The 16,578-nt window shown below is 37.9% G+C and overlaps 1 protein-coding gene and 1 long non-coding RNA gene across 2 annotated transcripts in view; one reads left to right on the top strand and one right to left on the bottom strand.

The window, feature by feature from the left end:
• The window catches only part of LOC118544007 (uncharacterized), a 198,556-nt gene that overhangs the window by 74,002 nt on the left and 107,976 nt on the right, over window positions 1–16,578 (top strand). Inside the window, exon 6 of the long non-coding RNA XR_013447212.1 lies at window positions 15,302–15,448. This is a non-coding gene — a long non-coding RNA (uncharacterized LOC118544007). The remainder of the gene's footprint in view (window positions 1–15,301; window positions 15,449–16,578) is intronic.
• The window catches only part of PDK1 (pyruvate dehydrogenase kinase 1), a 31,481-nt gene continuing 26,941 nt past the window's right edge, over window positions 12,039–16,578 (bottom strand). The window contains exon 11 of the mRNA XM_036105519.2: window positions 12,039–14,670. Coding sequence (XP_035961412.1) covers window positions 14,530–14,670 — 141 coding nt within the window. The 3' untranslated portion in view covers window positions 12,039–14,529. The remainder of the gene's footprint in view (window positions 14,671–16,578) is intronic.

Genomic DNA, 16,578 nt, shown 5'->3' with positions numbered 1-16,578 from the left:
ATCCAACCTCTTACTTCACAAAATAAGATATGAAAGCATTGTTTTTACATAGGGGAGCATTAAGGATGGGTAAAATTACCTAAGTGTGGAGTCAACACTATCAGATCCCAAGTAGGGACCCTGGCTATTTTGAATGTGAATGGATTTTGTCAAATGCTTTTTCTGTGTCAGTTGACATTATCATATGATTTTTCTTCTTTAGTCTGCTTATACAGTGGATCATGTTGATTTTTTAAATGTTGTGCCAGTCTTACATGTTGGAATAAATCCCACTTGATATGGTATATACTTCATGTTATGTACTTCTTTATACACATTGTTGGATTAGATTTGTTAATATTGTGTTGAACTTTTGTATCTGAGTTCTTGAGAGGTATTGGTCTTTAGTTTTCTTTTTTTGTACTGTGTTTGTCTGGTTCTGGTATCAGAGTAATCCAAGCCTTATAAAATGAGTTCCCTGCTCTTCTATTTTTTTTTTGAAAAGATTGTGTAAAACTGATGTTGACTTTTCTTGACGTTTGGTAGGATTCTCTAGCAAAACCATCTGGGCCTGGAGATTCTTTTTTGTAAACTTTTAAATTACATATTCCATTTCTGTAATGGTTAAAGGACAATGCAGATTAATTATCTAGTTCATCCTGGTTGAGTTTTGGTATTTTGTGATTCTCCTTTTGGCTATTTTTTTCTTAGTATAGTTGATATACAATGTTACATTAGTTTCAGGTATACAACTTAGTGATTTGACAAGTTTATAAATTATGCTATATTCACAAGTGTAGCTACCATCTGTTCTGTTACATCACTATTACAATATCATTGACTGTATTCCTTATGCTGTGCCTTCTATTCCCATGACTTATTCATTCCATAACTGGAAGCTTGTATCTTCCACTTCCCTCTTTTTGGCTGTTTTGAAGGGAGAGAGGAAAACACTCAATGAGAGGGCCACATATAATGTGAAGATATGAGTGGTAATTTGATTTTACATTTACATTTATAGAATGTAAAGTATTTGATACTCAGGATTTAACTTGTTAAATGGACATGAACCAAACATTTGGAATCATGAATCCAAAGAAGTGCTGAATGCAATGTTGGGGGTTTATTTGCTTTTCCTTCTTCCACCCTAAATCTCTGATTTTCTTGGCCCTGTTTTTAAATTATTAAAAGTAAATGATTCAATTTTTTTGCCACCAAAACCCCAAGATCCTATCGAGTATTTCACTTGAAATCAAACATGGAGCCTAAGAAATAAAAACCTTCCTCTGCTGTTGAAATAATGCTTAAGATACATGTTTGCTATTTTTACAGCTGTATTGGTCAGGGAGAATAATGAAGACGGAAATTATGTATTTCAAATAGGAGGAGATTTAATGTGGGGAATTGATTACACAGATGACAGAAAACTGAAAGAAAAACAAGGCCATTGTGAGGTGGCCCAAAGATTGATGCCTGCAAGAAAGTAATTTTTCAGTCCCATCCAAGGCTGGAGAACAAAAGGAAAGATGTGAGGCTACAAAACCCTTGGTGCAACAAGGAGCACACGTGGCTGGTGCTGGGACCCCCAAGGAGGTGTTGTGTGCCTGGTGCTCAGGGCTCTGAAGGGGGCCTCACAGGGCTGGGGATGGGATGCCTGAACACACTGGATGCCTATTTTTCTGTCAAATGATAACTATGGAACAAAAGGGGCAACTAATCAGTGACATAGTAGACCCATTTCAGGGAAGGCAAATCAGGAAGAGCCACTATTGGGGCACCTGGATGGCTCAGTGGGTTAAGCGTCTGACTCTTGATCTCAGCTCAGGTCTTGATCTCAGGGTCATGAGATTGAGCCCCGCATTGGGCTCCACACTTGCTGTGGAGCTTACTTTGAAAATAAATAAATATAGACATTAAGGAGGGCATGCGATGTGATGAGCACTGGGTATTATAAAAGACTGATGCATCACTGACCTCTACCTCTGAACCCATAATACATTATATGTTAATTAATTGAATTTAAATTTTAAAAATGGAAAAAAAAATTAAAAGAAAAAAATAAATAATATACGATTAAAAACAAAACAGAGCCGCTGTTGAATGGACCTAAGCCTGAAATAGTATATTACAGAAATCATAGTAAAAGTATAGCTGGACAAGAGATCATTCAGCTGGAAATTGAAAGTGAGTGTCTATGGCAACTTGTACTCAATGTCAGGAAGCTGTGTATTTAGCACAGGGCCTAGCACATTTGTTGAATGGATAATTCAGTTTCCTTTGGAGATAATACCATAAACATGAACAGTAGAATAGCCATGCCTTCCAATGATGCTGAGCATTTAAGAATATGCATATACTCGTTTTATAAACCTAGTACACAGGAATGTTTCCTTTTACTTCTTTGGGTTGTTTGGAAGAACCTCTTCTGTGTGGTCTTTATTTTAAAGAGTGCAGTGGATAATTTTGTGCCTGCAGCAGTCATATTGCAAATTGCAGTAAATCAAATTCATGTTATTTAGAATCCACCTGAGAAAAGTTAATCAGAGAAAAACATAAAACTTTCTTTCCATTATAGTAAATAAAATTTCAGATTGTGCTTTATATGCTCCTTAACAGGAAAAAGTCCAGTTGTTTACACTGAAGAGTAGTAAAAGGTATCTTTTACCTTGTTAAATTAAAGGTACTTGACCAAAGTACCTCTATGTTCCCTCTTCTAAAACAGAACAGAGTATCTTCAATTTGAATGTGTTAAGTTTTCACTTTAAGAATCATTTTCTGGAGGCTTTGAGTGTACTTGTCATAACATTACATAGACTACCTCTGTAACTTTCTCTCAAATTGAAATCAAGTGCTGCTATCTGCTGATTTGAAATTAAAAGTACATTTAGTGTATCTCAAAAACACCCATTATGAACTCTACCCCTGTAGAAAACATAGATTCTAAGGCAAGGATATTTTTAGTTTTGCCTGCTGTAATAAGTCACAATAACCTTCCATGGTTTGGTACTTATGTGATTTTTCATTATAGAAATTCAAAATTATACAGTTGAATGTAATTTATGAAAATATCCAGGCATTGTGGGATCAAGAGCCTTGTGGGGTTCCTCATTCAGCAGGGTGTCTGCTGGAGATTCTCTCTCCCTCTGCCCCTCCCCCCCAGATAAATAAATCTTTGAAAATAAAATAAATAAGTAAATCTTTTTTAAAGAGAGAAAATATCCAATTATCTATGAGCCTCCAGAATTTCTTTTTTCTTTATTTATTTACTTTTAAAGATTTTATTTAATTAATTTATTTATTTGAGAGAGAGAGAGCATGTGGGGGGAGGAACAGAGGGAGAAGGACAAGCCGACTCCGCACTGAGCACAGAGCCCCACATGGGACTTGATCTCAGGACCCTGAGATCATGACCTGAGCTGAAATCAAGAGTCGGATGCTTAACCGACTGAGCCACCCAGGTGCCCTGACCCTCCAAATTTTCTAACTAAAAATGAAACCCAATCAACTGAGTGGCTATTAAATGATTTGGAGAAGATAAATTTAATTCTGTGACCTGGAAAAGCCATCCTTTTGTCCCAGTGCCTTTCATTATGCCTGGTATATAGTAGGCACTCAAAAATATATTTCAGTAGATAAACAATAGTAAATTAAATAGACTTTAATTTTTTTCAAAGGGTTTAAGTGCCTCACACAAAAATGAGTAACATATAATAGAGAAGAACAGTAGAGATTTTAATCAAACAGAAGAAAATTGAGTAAGTGAAAAGATAAAACTCAATAAAAAATAAGTTTGGGGGTGGTAAAATAGCCACTGGTAAATCTACGGATTTGGTTTTCCATGGACGGACTAAAAGCACAAAGAGTCATAAACACTTGCACAATTTAGTGTGATGGGACTTTTAAATTTACCTTTTATTTGATCATTTTGCATTAGGAGCCTCACCCTCAGCTGAGTCACGTATTAAGTAGGCTACTATTAATGATCCTTAATTCAGACTTTGCTTTATACTACAAAACCCACAAACCATATGATACTGCTTGAACAACTGAAGTCTAACACTGAACGCGGCTCTTTTAAAAAATATTCTTTTCTAGATAATTGCCCAAGAAACACGTTGGAGGGTGAGTATCCACTGGATATGGGGACTGTCCTGAAATGAAAGCTACAGCTTCCAAATGTCAGTTGCCAGTTATTATTCCCCCACTGAGATTTCCCTCACTCACTGCTCCTCTTGCACCCACTGCTTCTTTCCCCTGCTGCCTGCAGGTCCTTGAGGTGGGCTGCTGCCGAAACTACTCCTCTAGGGCTGGCCCTGCTATGCCAGACACAGGACCAACCTCTACTTGGAGTCTGGCCAACCTCATTCCCAGCGCCCTTTGGATTTGCCATCACATGCCTGCCCTTGCCATCTCATGCCATCCCTGTAGTCAGAAGGAACAGGGAACTTGGCGTTGGCTGACGGCCTGGGGCTGCAGTGATTGCACCACCCACGCAGTGAGAGCTGGCTTGCCCTGGGGCAACAGCACATCTCGTTTTGGTGTGAGGCAGGCGGAGGGGTGCAAGACAGCTGGAGGCATGTCCAGTCTATACCTCAACCGGTTCAAACTGCGCCTTAGAGAGAAGGTGACCCGCGGTGGTTTTGGACAGAACTGCAGACACGACTTACCCAATTATATTTTCACATTTGTTTGATTCCATTTCCAAACTCATAAAAAACCAATGCACTTACTATTTTGGATTGTTAATTGAAAATAGACTCAAAATATAAGCATGTTGATGTTAGTCTCTGGCTGGTTTGAAACATTCCTTTGAAGACAATATGTCCAAGAGCTAATTTAGGCACAAACTGTTTCTATAGACTTACCCTTGTATATTTTTGCTCTTGCATAATTATACCACTGTAGAAAAGAACTCCTGGGTAAGTTCCCAAGAATAATATCCCAAACCATGCTACAAAATTAACATGAGAAAGAAACTACCACTGCTTAATGGATGCAAGGTTTCCTTGTGGGGTGATGAAAATGTTTTGGAACTAGATAGAGGTGTTGGTTGTACGACCTTGTGAATGTCCTGAGTGCCACTGAACCGCACTTGAAAACGGTTAGTTTTACGTTGTGTGAATTTCACCTCGACAAGAAAAAAAAAGTTTAAAAAAAAAAGAGGGGGGGAGAAAAAAAATCACGACTATTCTGTCACCCCTGAGAAACCTGGGAACTCGACTTCACTGCAGCATCTACCAGTAGCAGCACTGTCGCCATTTCTGATTCAGGAACTTGACCTTGCAACCACGATGCCCTCTTCTGAAAGCAAGATAGAGGTGCCACAGCTCGCGCCAGCAATATGGGAAACTGCACAGAGCTTGTTCTTCACGTTGCATATGTTTCTAATTGTCAACACCCAAGTTACTGTCTGTATTCTAGCAGCAAAGGAGACTTAAGGGAGCAATACTGATAACATGGAGGTTTACTAAGATACAGAAAGACCCTTCAAAAGACGGTGGGCTACCACAAGAATAGCAAGCATTTATTACATCATCCTTGCCATGTGGATGCTGTGGACACTGACTGAGAATTTGATTAAGTTCTAAGAGAGAGGAGATCTTGTACCTTTTACTTCCCAGCTGATGCAGGCAAAAGCTTGGTTTTGCTATAGTACCCAATTTCTGCTTGGGGCAAATCAATATTTGGAGTATGTACTCCAAATTAGACTATATACTCAAATCTGTCATTTGTTGTTAAACTGGCCTGCATTCATCTCCCCAGGCATCACATTCCCGTGAAGTATGATTGACCATTGACCCATTTAGACATAGGACTAAGCAGGGGCACCAGAGATGCTATCTTTGGGGTATCCACAGAAGTCAGTGATTTTTATCTATAATAGTAAAGAGTTTTACGGTCACACAAACTGTGTGTGTGTGTAATGTGGCACATAGGGTTTGGGGAGAATGGTGATCTGGACTGTACAAGTTATGGCATCTACCACTTTCTTGAGGGGAGTGGGTGGTTAGTGAATTTCTACATGCTGATATTCACCTACTTCTTTTCAAACAGGTAGTAAATATCATTCCACAGATCCCACCCCTGTGTTGGCCAGAGAAAAGCAAAGTGGGTGATTTTATTTTGTAACAGTTAATATTGGCCTTAATGGGACATAGATTAATATTAAAATCTAAGGAAACCTATTAGGTGCAGCTTTAATGAGCACAGTGCACTGACTCAGATGGAGAGGGTGGACCAGTGAGCAGTCTATGTAGGTCTACATGCATATCTTTAAGCTCAGAGGCTCCTGTAGGCATGTGTATCCTACACAAAGGTCTTCAGTGTCCTTGACTGCTCAGAGTAGAATAGAAGGATGCATTATGATATTCACTTCTGTCTTGTGTCTCCTGTTGTGACTCCTGTGTTGTGCCCCGAGTGGCCCTCACTTATAGGTAGAAGACTGACACAGAACCAAATGGATGGACTGGAGTAAGATGCTGGGAAGTGTAATAAAGGTGTGCTAGTAACTAAATGGGCCAACCAATCCCATGTTTCCTAGATTTTTTTTTAGGGGGGTTGAGGGAGGGGCAGAGAGAGAGAGAAAATCTTAAGGAGGCTCCATGCCCAGAACGGAGCCCAATGCAGGGCTTGATCTCACAACCCTGAGACCATGACCTGAGCCAAAATCAAGAGTTGGATGCTTAAACCGCTGAGCCACCCAGGTGCCCCCGCCCATGTTTCCTTCTTTTTTTTTTATTTTTAAAGATTTTATTTATTTATTTGACAGAGAGAGACACAGCGAGAGAGGGAACACAAGCAGGGGGAGTGGGAGAGGGAGAAGCAGGCTTCCTGGAGAGCAGGGAGCCTGATGTGGGGCTCGATCCCAGGACCCTGAGATCATGACCTGAGCCGAAGGCAGATGCTTAATGACTGAGCCACCCAGGCGCCCCTCATGTTTCCTTCTTAAAGAGGGGAGTCCATAGAGGCAAATTTTTTCTCTAAAAGCCTCAAGAAATGTCAAGCATGACACCTACAAATAGCTGAGGGCTGAGACCTTGAACCTTATACTTGCTTAATAAGCCATCTCCTGTCTGTCATTATGGAGGTGAGTGACAGAAGGGCATCAGAGATCAATGCCCCTGATGATGCTTGGATAAGGACATAATCAATATAAAGATCCAAGATAATCCCAGTTAAAGACAGAACTAGAGAAATGGTCTGGCCACCCCATATTGTGGCACAAGACAAGAAAATTTCAACAGCCCTTAGGCAGGACAGTGAAATTATACTGCTGACCCTCCAAGCGAAGTCAAAATGATAGTCTAAATGGAGGGGACTAGAAAGGCAGGCATGGTCAACTTTGTGGCAGCATGACATTGATTGGACATGTTGCCATTTACTCGATAAGGAAGACCACATCAAGGACCAAAGGAATACATGGGAAACTATCTTATTCAGCTATCTCTAGTCCTCAGTAAAACTTCAGAAGCCATGATTTATTCTGAGGTGATGTACTGGAGATTTTAAGGGTTCATTTCCCCTCTGAAAAATGAAATACGTAGATTTAAATCTAACAAAGTACAGGATCTGTATGCTGAAGGCTATAAAACGCTGATGGAAGGAATCAAAGACGATCTAAGTAAATTGAGATATGTAGATTGAAAGACTCAGTGTTGTCAAGATATAAATTCTCAAATTGATCTGCAGATTTAACATGCCACAATCAAAATCTCAGCAGGATTTTTCCATGTATCGATTTGAATGTTTTTACCCATTAATAGTGACAAGGACAGCCCACTTTTCCAGCCAGGTTATAAACTAACTCTCCTTCACTGTGCCCTCAGTAGTCACCCACTCACAGGACAGTCATATATTAGATTATGCTCAATTACTGCATCATCTGCTAAATTACTGCAAAACATTACCTTCACAGGTATAAGAGGTCTTATCAGCTATCTTTGATGTGCCCTATCAAGAGCTATATACCCTGGAGACTAGATCCACATGCAAGTTCATCAGGGAAAGTCACTGTCTTTCTCACACTATACCAAGTCCTGTCTATCTCACACTGCTGTCAGTGCCAGCACTTCTGGTCTTGGGCCCGTGCTTCCCACTACCAGAAGACTTTGCTTATTGCCTGGAGCAGACAATAAGGAGGTTAGTGAAACTATCATTATCCACCAAAAGTTGCTGTCATCACCCATAATCTCCCATGAAATGAATATGAAGATGAACTTTACACACGGGCATCACTTCCTTGCATTAACCAGGACTTTCACTAGTTACATGTTCCACTGGGTAAGATCCTTTTAACCCAGATTTTACCAGAGTTAACTAATGAGATTGGATCTCAAGGTCATGGGTACACCCGCCAAGTATTCTGAGTATCAGGAATGGATCCATCCTAGCCCTTCTTAGTACTCTTAGAATCAGATTACCAGATCTATCTGGCTCCCCACTTACACTGCACCTGGTTTAATCTCTTCAGTTAGTCTTTTGGGATACTGGTAGCAGTTTATCCCACTCTTGCTATTCAAAGTGTGGTCCATGGACCAGCAGCATCAGTATCACCTAGAGACTTGTTCGAAATGCAGAATCTCAAACCCCACTTCAGACTTGCTGAATCAGAAATCTGTGCTTTCTCAAGATCCCTAGGTGTTTCTTGTGCACATTGATGTTTGAGAAGCATTGCTTACAAGGACTTCACTGTACCTTCCATTTGTTAACTAAGTCTTTGTGAAAACATACCCTGACCAATAACAAAGATCAAGGTCAGCTGTGCACTACAGAAAAAGAGCAATTGCCTGATGGTTCCTAATTGGTGATCGTTCCTATTGTTTGCTTTTGTTGGTCGCTGAAGCTTGATTGATTTTGAGATGAAAGGGAGACTTTTCTCCAGAATGAAGATTTGCTACTCCAGAGTGAGAAAGGCTAAGCTTTATCAAACAAATGTACTTGTCAAAAACACTAGGCCCTTTTATAAACTTTATGTTTGCCCAAATACAAAGACATTGGATGTTTCTTTTTTCCATGTTTCAAAGTATCGGACCAGAGTTAGGAGGAGGAATCCCCAGGCTAGAGCTTCTACCTGGCAAATGGTGAGGCTCTGGACATAGTACTAATTACATTTCCCATGGCAGGGCTAACATGGACTCAACCCAACAGACAGTTCCAGGGTATGTCTTACATCTGATACCACCATCCACGGTTTATTGTAACATCCAACAGTGGCCTGTATGTGAGTCAAGCAATTGTAATTATGAATTATGACTAAATTCTACTTCAAAATAATAAAATAGTATTGAATTTTCTGTCCGAATTTTAACTTGTAGTATGATAAATTACACAAATTCTTCAGATATTGAAACATCTTTGGATTCCTGGGAAATGCCCCACTTAGTGATGCATTATTTTTTATACACTATTATGTCAGTTTGCTGTTATTTTACTGGAAAACTTTTCCTCTATGTTCATAAGATTAGTGTATAAATTAATTTTCCATACTGTGCATGATCAGGTTTAGCTTTGAGATTTTACAAACTTTATGAAATTGATTAGGTGGCTTTCTTTCTTTTCTATTCTCTGAAAGTTTAAGATCAGAATTACCGGCTTCTTGATAATTTGATAAAATTCACCTTTAAATTGTCTTTTGGTGAGATGTCCTTAGGATTACTGATTCCCTTAGTAGTTACTGGTTGATTTACATTGCCAATATCTCTTAGATGAATCCATTTCTTTTACATTTTCAAAATTTCGATCATAAAGTTAATGGTATTCTTACGATTATTTTCAATCTGTTTGTAGTTATATCTTCTTGTTTTTATCTAAATACTGTTCATTGGGGCCTTTTTTCCCTGGTTGGCCTTGCTTCTGATTTCTCTGGCAGTATCCCTCCCCGGAGGTACGGCCTCCGGCTACTTGCTGCCACACCTACCCGAAATGCCTTTGCTCATTTACAGCTTTATACTCTGAAAGAAACCCATAGGTTTAGTAGTGCAGTTTTGCTACTCCTTCAACTTCTTTTCTTCTGTATTTTGTCCTTTTGCTAGGTTTCTTGTGCTGGTTACTACCTATAGTTTTCTTTATTGTACGGATTCATTTTTGTGTGAGCTATCATTTTGAGAAAGGGCACATGTTGAATTCATGATTCATTATGCATTCACAGAACATACGCTTGTAAGGGCCTCCTATGTCCTGGGCATTACTGGAAATATTGAGAGTAAATGATGAAAAGAAATAGTTCCTACCAAATCAGATGATTTTTATACTGTAATAGAGTAAAATAAATGACATTCGGTTTCTCTCATTCTATTTGTTATGTAATCAGATGGACTTTTTTAAGTTTTTGGACAAATAGATATTTTTACACAGTATTATAATTCTATTAACTGTTATATTTTGAATTCTATAATGGAAGACATCAAAGTATACAACCATGGCAAGAATACTGGGGCCTTTTATATTTGAGTTAAACTTTAAAAATGTCCTGGCCTCATAAACTGTTTCTGAAAGGAAATTTTCACCATTTTAAATTTATTAGAAACTGATGTCAACATTTCCATTCAAAACTACAGAATTCCTGACAATATTCTATGTGACAACTGCAGGAAGTGCACTTCTAGACTTTCAGAAAATAACTCCCAAATGAATGTAACATTCAAATGAAGTTTCTCTGGTTTACCTTCCTGGAATGAAACTTGTATATTTTTGCTCAAAAATCTGTAATTTAATAGAGTAAGAGATAGCTGTTCACTATTCCCTAATAAAAATAACAGCTTTTGCAAGATAAGAAAAAAGGTCTAAAGTTCTGCAGGAAAAACGGGCTATCTTGCATCAGAATGAAGGGACCTAGAAACACATTCCAAACCCACTAAAATGCAACCTCATTGCTGAAAAACTTTTTAAAATTACAGTTGGACTGTGTATAACCATGTACAATATTGGCCCCAATGAGGAAAGAGTATTAATAAGAACGATAATAATATACACCTATATTGTGTTTACTAAGTGACAAGCACTGTTCTTATATATATAAATACAGATTAAGGTTCACGTTGTAAATTAAAGAAACGAAACAGGCAATCTTGTCTTTTCCTGTTAAAATCCTATGGTTAGCAATCACTAAAGAAATATGAAGTCTCCAGGAAAAAGTGCATGGTATTGTCTAATTCTTTCCAAACATGTAAACAGAACAAAGGGGCAGTAGTTTTAGAATGCCTGAACTAAGCAAACCAGTGTAGGTTCTTTTTTGAAATATACAAAATCCTTCACATCTCATTATAGTATTTTTTTCAAGCATTGGGCTTGGCTGTAAGAAGATTAATCATTGGGGTCAGAAGTTAATCCATACAATGAAATGTTCCTCCAGGAAAAGCCCTGTTTGCAAACCAGCTAGCTCAATCCTGATTCCCTATCTGTTAAAACTTTACATTTATGACAAAGGAATTGAAGACACACACTGAAACTGGTTGACTGATTTTTGGCTTCCTCTCTGATTAGCCATTTAGAGGCCACAAAGGGACAGGAACACTAGTAGTTTGTTTCCCCAGTTTTTCTATGGAGTTTGTTATGGAGCTTGTTGGATTTAACAATGATGGGAAGTTGTAGTCATGTCCCATTATTTAGGAATAAAGACAGGAATCTATCTTTGACTAGATTTAGTTCTGACTCTTCAACTGGTACAGAGGGTAAGGCTAGTTAAATTAAGACCTTTCCTACAGTTACTTATATTGTGAAAACTTATTCAAAGAGCACATTAATATAACCTTTCAAAATCACAGAAGATCTTCACTTATGCAGTAAGTCGGTGGGTTTTGGATAATGAAAATCTGGGATAACTCAAACCATATAAATTTTACTTCTTGCCTTGCCTTCTCCATTAGAATATACACATTGGAAATCCAAGTTCCAAACATTTCCTCTACTGAAGACAGCGAGACTCAGTGTGAGCCATCTAGGTACAACTATTTGAATGTTTATAGAACACTGACCCTTGATGATGGGAGAGATTTTAATTAAAAAAATATAATTATATTTAAAAAACCCTAAATTGACCCAATTAATTTTCAAAATAAGAGTTGATCCATGTTTTCAGTTTATTGCCACACACAAAACATTTTATAAAATAGTATGGTAGACTTCTACTTCAACATCTTCATGTAAAAACTTCACAGTGCAAGAAAGTGATCACTATTAAGTATGAAGACATCTAAAGCCAGCCAGCATTTTAAAGATAGGGCAGAGTATTTTTGCGAATCTTCTTAAAAAATGTTGGCACATTTATTAAATGCCCAGGTTATTAAAAAAAAGTCACTCAGTATCCACTTCTTATCCTTCTGTATACTTCTATATCTACATGGCATCATACTAAATGCTGGTGGACAAAACAGGTAAGAATCTAAAAACTTATCGGGTAGCACAATGATTTGAAACCATTGAGGAGAATGCTACCCCCCCAATATTTTTGTATGTAATTTTCTGTCCATTACCACATAACAAAGTAAGAAAGCTGTTATACCTTAAAAAGAAGCTGAAGGAACACATTTCACTTTTGCTTTAAAAACATCATTTCTTAGCTCATAAATAGAGAAAAACTGTAATTTGGGGGGGAGAGGGGAAGTGTTTCATAAGTAAAACATCAAGTTTATGTCAGTTGTACAAATGTCTCATTTAGGAAAGTATTGATTCAAAGGATTATAAAATATTTCATCATTACCAAAAAAGTGTAATTTAAAGCTAAAAAACTGCAATACCTTGAACTAATCTAAATCATCCACTAGCATATCCTATTATTTTTCATAAAATCCATAATTAAGGAATGATAGATTGGGTAAAAGATCTCTTTTTCCAGACATTTGGTCAAATCAGCTAAGAAGCCCTGGGCAATCCACACACCCTGAGTCTCAGGACTATCACCTCTCACACGAGGATCCTGGACTAACTGTCCTTTTCCATCCCTTCTGATTTACAAATTTATATAGAATTATTAAACTTACGTAATCCTTTTGAGAATGAGGTGTTTCAACCCAATGCATTTTCCAGATAAAATTCCCGCATTTAAGTAGTAAAGCTGTTCTTTAAATATTTAGAATCTTACTTTAAAATTTATTTTCAGTATATTTCCCTGTCACCTTAAAAGTTGAGGTATGACTAACAGCATAGTCTCCTAACTTCACGGTCTCCCAGACTCGGCGGCCGACAGCGATCGGCAGAGACAGCTCAGGCCCTGACTCCAATTCTGTACAGCTTTAGCCACGCTTTGAGTCTCAAAACAAGGATGATACCACCTGCTCTGTATCTGTTATAAAGCCCAATAGAGTTACCATATTATACCAAAGTATTTATAAGCTACAAATCACCATATGAATGCAAAGAATTGCTGAAAAGCCCTAGTTGAAATTTTCCTGATAACAAAGTCTAGATATTTCTTATAAAATATATGTTCTTCATCAATACTTGTGCACTTATGGTTCTGATTCTTCGGTTACCTGAGTGTTCTCATGTAGTCAATTTGTCTCCTGCTTTTGCAGCAGGGCTGAGAGTGCTGGTCTCTCCTGGAGTCTAGAAGCCTGACCTTGCAATAAGTGAAAATCAAAACCTAAAGATCTCTCTTACTTTAGCAAATGTGGTATCATGACTTACTTTAAAAGAGTGGTTTCCTAACTAGGTGGGGCATCAGATTCACCTGGGAAGCATTCTAAAAATTGAGATTTCTGGGCTCCAGCCATGGAGAATCTGATTCTCTATGTCTGGAGTAAGACTGAGAAAAATTCTGTCTCTCAAAAGCTCCCCCAGGTAATCTCAATAATCGATAGTTCAATTTTGTGGACTCACTGCTTTGACCTTAATTTCTTCTCTAGAATTTTAGCAGCTGCTGGTTTGTTTTTAGTATAAAAATTTCCCCCTGCATTAATCACAAGCACATTCAGAGTAGATTGCCTACAATCTTGGCTTAGCTCCACAGGGAACCTATTACAATCCTCTGCAGTGAAATTAAAAAATGAAAAATCAACTTCAGAGTGAATATGATGCATGTAGATGCTGAAAGGTGGCTGGTGCTATGTTTACAGGGCAACTGTTTCCGCTTTACTTCTCTACTTAGTCACTGGTACATCCGAAGACCATCTTATTACAGTTGTCATTACACATTAATAAAGGATGGCAGAATTCCAAAGGACAGGTGGATGGCTAACTAGCTAATCAGGATCATTAAGAAAAGGTTTCTAACACACATAAATGAAAAGTTTTTTAAAAACCACACAGCTTTCTGTAGAAACCCAAAGAGTTCCATGCTTCTGAAGTCTACCATAAAGAGGAAAGTTGACCAAAACTACAGTTGTTTAAAAATATGTTCAATTAACTGTGAAAATATAAGTGCAAAATAGGTACAATTTCATCTTTTAGGAAGTTTAACAGACATAAATGGAATTCACTTTCCATTTATTCTACCCAAATAGTTAATTTTGAAAATAACATGTGAAGTATTTGGTATAATGTAGTTCTGAACGTCACCCCTTCCAAATTTAATACAAAAGCCACATTTGGATTTTCCAGATGTCCCAAGTGTATCTAGGCACTGCGAAATGTTGTCATGTCTTTTGGTTCTCTGCTGGGGACACACCAGTCATCGGCCTCATGGTTAGTGTTGTAATGCTTCCAGGCAGCTTTGTTATATACTGGGAGTCTCTCTATCGATTCTGTTGACAGAGCCTGAAAGAAAAAGTGGGACCTAAGTCTAACGGTTACTCGAAATTAAACAGTGCTTTATTGGATTTGTATTTTACTAATCATTCACACCATCTACATACATTTTGAAACAGTGTACATATTTGCAATGCATTATTTACTAAGTGTATGGCACTGCTTGGTGTGCACATTGATTTTTTTTTTGTTTGCAGTAATTGTCCAACCAGCCTGGAAGCTGCTGGATTGAAATTTTACACAGGTGTCGGAGATGCGTCTTATAAAAACAAGACCCAGAACAGAAGTTGGTTAACTGAAAAAGTCATTTAAGTGTAAAAGCATAAAAACTGACATATGCACCGTAATATACATAATTGTAAAATCATTTCATGAAATCTGTTTCAATTATTTGTTAGAAGAAATAATATTTTTTCCAGCATAGTCATGGACTTAAAAAAGTCATCATAATATTATCATCAATAAGTACAAAACTATGTCTAAGGCTTTTGATTGAAAAATTCTTGGCCTTGGGTTTGATCCTGTGTCTGCTCCTGCTATTAGAGCCACCAATTTCAGGTACAGTGGATGGGATATCTGCATTGTGCATCATTTCATGTTTCTAACGTATCATTACCATTGATTCACTGTTCTATTTCAGCTTCCTGCAAATCGCTGGGACCTGAGATAAACCATGTTCCTCCCTATCTTCTTCAAGTTAAGATATTTCAGTAGGATTCTGACCTTAAGCCACGGGTATTCCCCAAGATGTAGAAAATACTGAACAGGAAATTTCATTCCGATAATGGTAGGGAAAGTCTTTGACATTGATTTTAATGATTTTTTTTTTTTTTTAAGTAGGCTTCACACCCAGTGTGGAACCCAATGGGGGCTTGAACTCATGACCTGAAGATCAAGACCTGAGCTGGTATCAAGAGTCAGACGCTTAACTGATTGAGCCATTCAGGAGGCCCCTGATTTCAATGATTTTATAAGATTCCTGTCTTCTATTTTTTCCAAAGTGGATTAAAAACCTTTCACCTATGTATTCTCTTTATGCCAGAACTGCCAGAACCCCTTGATCAATGGGCTAGATAAAAAATGTTACGTTTGGTGATAAAAATGTTACCTTCATGTTGCCCTTTTCAAGTTACTCACAATTGAGATGGCTTAAAAGAAAAGGATTATTATCTTGAAAGAATTTAACCTTTTCGGATAAACTTATTTTTTCCATTATACGGTCTTCACCATTTCCTATAAAATAGGTGCCATCTAGTGGCCAGAACAAGAAACTTGAGTCACTAAATTAGGTACCAACAGCCCACTGCTTAACCAATCCAGTGGGCTGATGGGGCTCCGTTGCTCTCGAACACTGTAAAATATGCTGAACTCTGATAAACACAGGGAACATCACAGGCCAGCAGGCTAAGTGCTTCTGCTCCCACCAGGTGAGCTATAGGCTTGCCAAGAGTCCCCTGTGCTTGTTCCCAAATCTGTTTATGCACTTAACATCTGTCATTATAATTACATAATTTAATCAAGTATTGCTTAAACAAAATGCAAAAAAAAAAAAAAAAAGGAGGGGGTCAGGGGAGGTTCTTTGAAAACCAAGATGAATGCTTTGGAAAGACTCCTGAAGGAAAGTCACATGAAGATTGCTGTCAAATCTGAGTCAGAAGACATCTATAAAGGACTACCTATAAATCAAAAAAGATTATGCAGTTGGTTGTTTCTTTAAATAAATCAAAACAATGCGTTGTTAAGTATAGCTTCTCCAGGAAAGACAACTGAAACTTGAATCTGCAGACTCATGTACAAAGAAAAGACCCTGCAGTACATCAAAAGATTGGGGGATCAATGGCCATTCGTGTGTTTTATATTAAAATTAAATTTGTGTGATATGTAACTTATGATTCCCCACTTCAGCCCGACTTTTTT

The sequence above is a fragment of the Halichoerus grypus genome, chromosome 4, assembly GCF_964656455.1.
Source record: "Halichoerus grypus chromosome 4, mHalGry1.hap1.1, whole genome shotgun sequence".
Classification (NCBI taxonomy): domain Eukaryota; kingdom Metazoa; phylum Chordata; class Mammalia; order Carnivora; family Phocidae; genus Halichoerus; species Halichoerus grypus.
This window is presented reverse-complemented; position numbering and strand designations above follow the sequence as displayed.